Source organism: Elephantulus edwardii, unplaced genomic scaffold, assembly GCF_000299155.1.
Source record: "Elephantulus edwardii isolate Elephantulus edwardi_28Jun2011 unplaced genomic scaffold, EleEdw1.0 scaffold00092, whole genome shotgun sequence".
Lineage (NCBI taxonomy): Eukaryota > Metazoa > Chordata > Mammalia > Macroscelidea > Macroscelididae > Elephantulus > Elephantulus edwardii.
In genome coordinates, this window is record NW_006399842.1 from 13,491,110 (window position 1) to 13,497,892 (window position 6,783).

The 6,783-nt window shown below is 39.6% G+C and overlaps 1 protein-coding gene across 1 annotated transcript in view; it reads left to right on the forward strand.

Annotated features, from left to right (window-relative positions):
- FKBP15 (FK506 binding protein 15, 133kDa) overlaps nt 1-6,783 on the forward strand; it is an 81,331-nt gene that overhangs the window by 29,177 nt on the left and 45,371 nt on the right. Inside the window, exons 6-8 of the mRNA XM_006890731.1 lie at nt 575-649; nt 975-1,073; nt 5,641-5,790. Of these exons, the coding sequence (XP_006890793.1) occupies nt 575-649; nt 975-1,073; nt 5,641-5,790 (324 nt within the window). The remainder of the gene's footprint in view (nt 1-574; nt 650-974; nt 1,074-5,640; nt 5,791-6,783) is intronic.

A 6,783-nucleotide genomic window follows, 5' to 3' on the forward strand; every position in this document is an offset into this window, starting at 1 on the left:
GTTCTTTCCACATATGTAATCGATCTGATTCGGCTGTGGAAAGAACCGATGTGTTCGTTTGAATGTAGCCTATGTAAAAATCAAGTTTAAGATTTGTGTACTTTACTGTTTTTCTACAATTATATTAGTTTGGTTTTTAAAAATGAAGTAAATATTACTGTCTTTCTGTTATCTTTCATGTAATGAAAACACCAAAAAATAATGCCCACTGCCAACTAACGGATTTTGACTCATAATGACTCTCAATCATGTTTCCAACGCTGTATAAGTCTTTACGGAAGGAAACTGTCAATCTTTCTCTTGTTAATTGGATACAAACCGCCATTTTGGTTAGCAATCTCAACACCAGGGCTTCTACATTTAAGAAATAAGGCAAAAAAATGGAAAGCACTATTAAAAGATAGCATCTAAAATCTCTGCAAAAACCATCTTAATCTTTAATGAATAACCGCAATTTCAAATTTTACAGCTGTATAAAATACAATTACTGACATCTTGGTGTTAATTTTTTATTAGCTTTTAACTTTTGCTTTCTTTTTGTTTTTTCTCCCTGCCCCATCTTTACTTGATACAGTATAGGATTCTTCTTTATATTAGTCAGCAGCAGCCAGTTACTGCTGCCAGGATTCACCTGAACTTTGAGCTAATGGTAAGACATCCTCTTCTTCGAACCATTAGGTCTTTTGGAATGGCTTTGGGGAGATTAGTCTGTATACATGCACTTGGTAAGAACTAGATCCATTCCTTCAGCCCTGAGCATTTGTGTCAGTACATAAAAAAGCCACACACAGAGGTTTAGTGGCTGCCTCTGGGGTTATGGTCTAGGGAGTGGTGGGCGGAAGTGGGAAGGAGGAAGAGAGTTCCTAGTATCTCTCTTTGGGTTCACACCACTCTGAATTCTTCATGAGGTTAAATAGCCACTTACATCTACTTCACATCTCAGTTAGTTATCCCAACATTTCTCTTTTTCTCAGGTTCGGGCCAACAACTATAGCACCTTTTATGATGATCAGAGACAAAATTGGTCCATCATGTTTGAGTCAGAGAAGGCTGCTGTGGATTTCAACAAACAGGTAATACCTAGTTTTTATGTAAAAAGGCAGTATACTAGAATAGGCTTGTTCAGAGTTTCCTTAATTTAGGAAAATTCATATTCTGATGCATGTGTGTATACACACACGTACATAGGGAGCTCACTGGCAAGAAGCTGCACTGCAATCCTGAAGGCACGTGGTTCTCCTCAAGAGAAGGGTGGGCAATCTCTTCCTGTCTGAATAACTGCCTTTGAAAACCTGCTGGCGGGTCAGCTATGCATCAGTTTTGACTATATATAGTGTGTGTATATATATAGATATCTCTCTACTTCTCTATCTATATCTGTATCTGTATCTATAGTTGTTGTTATGTGCCATAGAGGCGCCTGCAAGTGATAACAACTTAATGTACAACAGCTCTGAACCCTGCCTTATTCAGAGCCAGTCTCACTGACTCTGACACACCTAATCCCATTGACCCAGTTATTGTTCCAGTCCATCTCATCTGGTCTCTTCCTCTCTTTTGCTGTCCCTCCACCCTTTCAATCATGATGTCTTTGGCCAAGGACCAGTCCCTCTTGGCCACATACCCATAGTATGTGAGATGGAGCTTCAAAATCCTTGCCTCCAAGGAGAAACTTGATTTCACTCTCTCCAAGACAGACCTATATATAATGTGTGTATAGATATACAACTAAGATGAAGTTGTTGACAGTTTCAGTATTTTCTCTATATGTCCATCCACTGGTGAGAACTTTTGTGTTGTTTTTTTTTTATGTTGAGATATAATCCATGTTGAAGGCTGTATACAGTCTTTGATATTCTGCAGCATGCACTTCAAGTTCTCCTCACTTGCAGCAAGCAAGATTATGTCATCTACATAATACAGCTTGTTAATGAGTCTTCCTCTGATCCTGATGTCACATTCTTTTTCTTCTAGTCCAGCTTCTTTAATGATTTTCCCAGCGTACAGATTGAATAGGTGTGGAAAAAGAGTACAACCTTGATGCATGCCTTTCCCAATTTTAAACCGTGTATTCTTCCCTTTTTTCTATATTTATTCCTGTCCCAACAGAGTGTAGAAATTATCGAACAATATCACTGATATCACATACAAGCAAGATCTTGCTGAAGATTGTCCAAAAACGACTGGAATAGTACATCAGCAGAGAATTGCCAGCTATGCAAGTTGAATTTTAAAGAGGCCATGGTATTAGGGACAGAGTCAATGCTAGATGAATCTTGGCCTAAAGCAGAGAGTACCAGAGGAATGTCTATCTGTGTTTCATTGACTGTGCAAAGGCATTTGACTGTGTGGATTACAACAAATTATGGTTAACCTTGAGAGGACTGGAGATCTCACAACACTTAATTGTGCTCAGGCGAAACCTATACTTGGACCAGGAAGCAGTCATCAGGACAGAGCATGGAAACACTGCATGGTTTAGGATCAGGAAAGGTGTGCATCAAGGATGTATCCTATCTCCATACGTTTTCAATCTATATGCAGAACAGATCATTCATGAGGCTGGACTTTATCAAGAAGAATGTGGTGACAGATTGGAAGAAGACTTACAACTTGGATTATGCAGATGACGCAACCTTGCTTGCTGAAACTGAGGAGCATGAGGCATTTGCTGCAAAAGGTCAAGGACTTGTAGTCTTCAATATGGATTGAAGATCAGCATCAAGAAAACAAAGATCACTGGGCAAATTGGCAGCTTCATGATGGACAAAGAAGGGATTGAGATTAACAACTTCAACTTTTTTGGTTCCACATTCAGCATTCTAGGCACTATCAGGAAATCAATAGATGAATTACATTGGGGACCTCTCTAGAGTACTGAAGATCAACGATATAAGTCTGGAGATTAAATTGTGCCTGATCCAGTCTTTGCAGTTACTTTCTATGCATTGGAGAGTTGAGCAGTAACTAAGGATATAGAAGAAGAATTGATGCCTTTGAGTTGTGGTGCTGGAGAAGAGTGTTGAAAATACTGTGGACTTCAGTAGAATAGACAGGTCGGTCCTGGAAAAGGTGAAATCAAGCTGTTCCCTGGAGGCAAGGATTTAGAAACCCTGTCTCATGTAATTTGGTCATGTGGTCAGGAGGGACCAGTCCTTGGAGAAGGACATTATGCTTGAAATGGTTGAGGGACTACGCAGGAGAGGAAGACCCAGAATGAGATAGAAAGACTCAATGACTGGAGGAAATGGGATCAAGTCTGTTGCTGATGATGACATTGGCTCAGGATATAGCAGGGATTAAAGCTAACATACATAAGGTTGCTATCGGTTGCAGGCAACTTGATGGCACATAACAACAACAACAACAACAACAACAACAGTATTCCCTTGCTCATTTTGGACAGCAGCTTTTCTTGATGTAGGTATGTATAGGTTTCGCATGAGCACAATTACGTGTTCTGGGATACCCATTCTTCTCAATGTTAGCCATAATATTTTATGATATGCAGAGTTAAATGCCTTTGCATAGACAATAAAGCATAAATGGATTTTGTTCTTTATATTTGTTCCCATTTCTAAAAAGAGCAATCCAACAGAATGTGGAAATGAAACAATATCCTTAATATCATATGCAAGCAAAATATTGTTGAAGATTATCCAAAACAACTAAAATAGTACATTGACAGAGGACTGCCAGAATACCAGGGTTGTCATCGTTGATGTCAGATGGATACAGGCTGAAAGCAGAGAATACCAGAAGAATACCTGTTTGTCTGTGCAGAAGCACAGGTGAACTCAAACCATCCATCTTTGGTTTGATAGTGCAGCTTGTTAGCCAGAGCTCCTAATATTGCTAAGATTTATTAAGTGATTCCTTGTCAGGTACTGTGACAAGCGGTATACTTTGTGTTAGCTTATTTAATCTTTCTTTTTTTATTATTAAATTTTATTAGTTTTAATGAACATTTACAGGGATTTTGGGTTTTCATTCCTTCATTGCTGCACCATTCTCTCTACCCTCCTCCCCAGTTTGTTCTTCTTCCCCGCCATCCGAATGTCTGTTTTAATTGTCCAATTGCCACAGTGCTTATCAAAGTCAGTTCTGATTAATCTCCTTTGTCAGTGTGTCCTTTGCCATTCCCTATCACTCCTCCCTGAGAGAGACTTCACCCTGATTCATAAGGAAAAGGGGATGGCATATTCTCTTGCTACTTCCTGCTGAAAAGGGACGCTGTGGGTTTCAGGATGAAGATCTTCTCTCACTACTCTAAAGGGCCCCTTTGGCAGTAGGAAACACATAGACTATTATGGAGATTGATTTTGGAATTTAGATGCACTCTTATTGATTGTGCTTGGCTGTACATGTTCATATCCTTGAAGATGTATCATGGGGGTGTTGCAACCTAGAAGACACAAATTTGACTAACAAGTTATAAGTACATGAGTCAAAAATTATGGAAAAGTAAAAGAAAGGATTCTTTCACTGTCTTACAAACCGTCCCCCAGGTCCCCTCCACCATGTAGCCCTCGCTCTAGACTCCTGTGAGGACAGAAATACCTAGTCATATATCTCTTTTAAACAGTTTTCTCCCTCCTCTGTTTCAGTGCAGTATACATTATTGAACCCATCTTACTCAGTCTCTCCCCAACCCCAAGGACAGTCCCATTCTACAACAGTGGCATCATGCAATATTTGTCCTTTTGTGACCGGGATATTTCACTCAGCATAATGTTCTCCAGAGTCAACCATTTTGAATAATATTGCATGAGTTCCTTATTTTTAATGCAGCATAGTATTCCATTGTGCGAATATACCACAGCTTCTCTAGCCATTCGTTTGTTGATGGGCACTTAGGTTGTTTCCAACTCCTTGCTATTGTGAACAAACTGCAATAAACATGGGTGTGCATATATCTGCTTGGATGTCAGCTATGGTCTCTTCAGGGTATATTCCCAGTAGTGGAATTGCTGGGTCAAATGGTATCTCTATTTGCAACTTTTTGAGAAAGCGCCATACTGCTTTCCACAGGGGTTGCACCATTTTACACTCCCACCAACAGTGAATCAGGGTTCCAGTTTCTCCACAACCTCGCCAGCATTTGTCGCTTGCTGTTCTGTTAAATTTTGCTATTTTGACTGGGGTGAGATGATATCTCATAGTTGTTTTAATTTGCATCTCTCTTAGGGCTAGGGATTTTGAACATTTCTTCATGTGTTTGTTAGCCATCTGAATGTCGTCTTCGGTGAAGTGCCTGTTCATATCCTGTGCCCATTTTTCTATTGGATTATTTACCTTTATCTTGTTGTGGTAGCTTATTTAATTTTTCAACCACCCTGTGAATAATGTGTCTTTGTCTCCACTTAAAAATGAATAGTCTTGATTGAGTATATAGAAGTTAAGTGCTTAACCAAGTTCACAGTGTTAGTAAGTTACCGTGCCTGGATGTGCAATTACATCACAAAGCCATACTCTTCAACATTTTGATTCCTAGCAAGAGTACTAATTTTGGAATGGTTTATTTTGTAAAATGTAATCTATTTTCTTTGTGGATGCAACAATTTGGGGAAGGAGTAGTAATATGATGAGTTCTTCTTGAGCCTAAACACACGTTTCTATTGCCTTGGTTTTGCCTTGCAGGTTTGCATTGCCAAGTGCAACAGCACCTCTTGCCTGGATGCAGTGCTCTCCCAGGACCTTGTTGTAGCAGAGGGCCCTGCTGTAGAAGTTGGAGATTCTTTGGAAGTTTCATATACTGGCTGGCTCTTCCAGAATCATGTCCTGGGCTCGGTAAGAAAAATGTACTTTGCAAGTGCTTTTGTAATTTAAGGAGAACACATTCAGTAAAGTCAAATTCATTGCCATCAAGTTGGAATTGACTCATGGCTGACCCTCCAGAAGGTATTCAGAAGCTATAAATCACACAGAAGGGAAATTGCCCATCTTTCTCCCAAGGAACAACTGGTGAATTCAAACCTCTGCCTCTGGGGTGGCAGCACAGCTCAAAATAGAAAGTGTTACTACTGTGAATTGCTGGTGCTATCCAATGGCAATCTTCTAGAAGTTTTGCTTTTGGAGTGTGCTCACAACATGCTAATGTACAAACTCTATTCACAGTCACTTTGCTTATGAAAAGTGAAAACCATATCCCAAGCAGTATTTGAAAAAGAGTACTGAATATTCCATGGATTGCCAAAAGAACATGAAGTTCTTTTCTGGAGCAAGTGCAACCAAAGTGCTCCTTAGAGTCAATGTCGGTGAAAATTTGTCTCACATACTTTGGCCATGTTGTCAGGAGGGGCCAGTCCTTGGAAGAAGACATAATGCTGGAAAAGGTACATGGTCAGAGCAAGAGGTGAAGACCCCAATAAGATGGAATGACAAATGACTATAACACTGGGCTTGATCATATCAGAGGAGGTGAGGATGGTGCAGGATACTGCAGGCTTCAGGTCTGTTGTTCAGAGGGTCACTATAAAAACAACTATGGCATATCATCTCACCTCAGTCACAATAGCAAAATTTAACAGAACAGCAAAGCAACAAATGCTGGCGAGGTTGTGGAGAAACAGAGGGTCACTATGAATCATAAACAACTTGATAGTACCTAACAACACCACCATTTTTGTTAATTGTACATATACATATATTTTTTCTCCTTTTTTTTGTTTTATTTAAATTCATTATTAATTTCAGTAAAAATTTACAGAGACTTTGGATTTCCATTCATTCATTGTTGCACTTTTCTCCCCTCCCAACCCTCCCCCCTAGTACACTACCTTC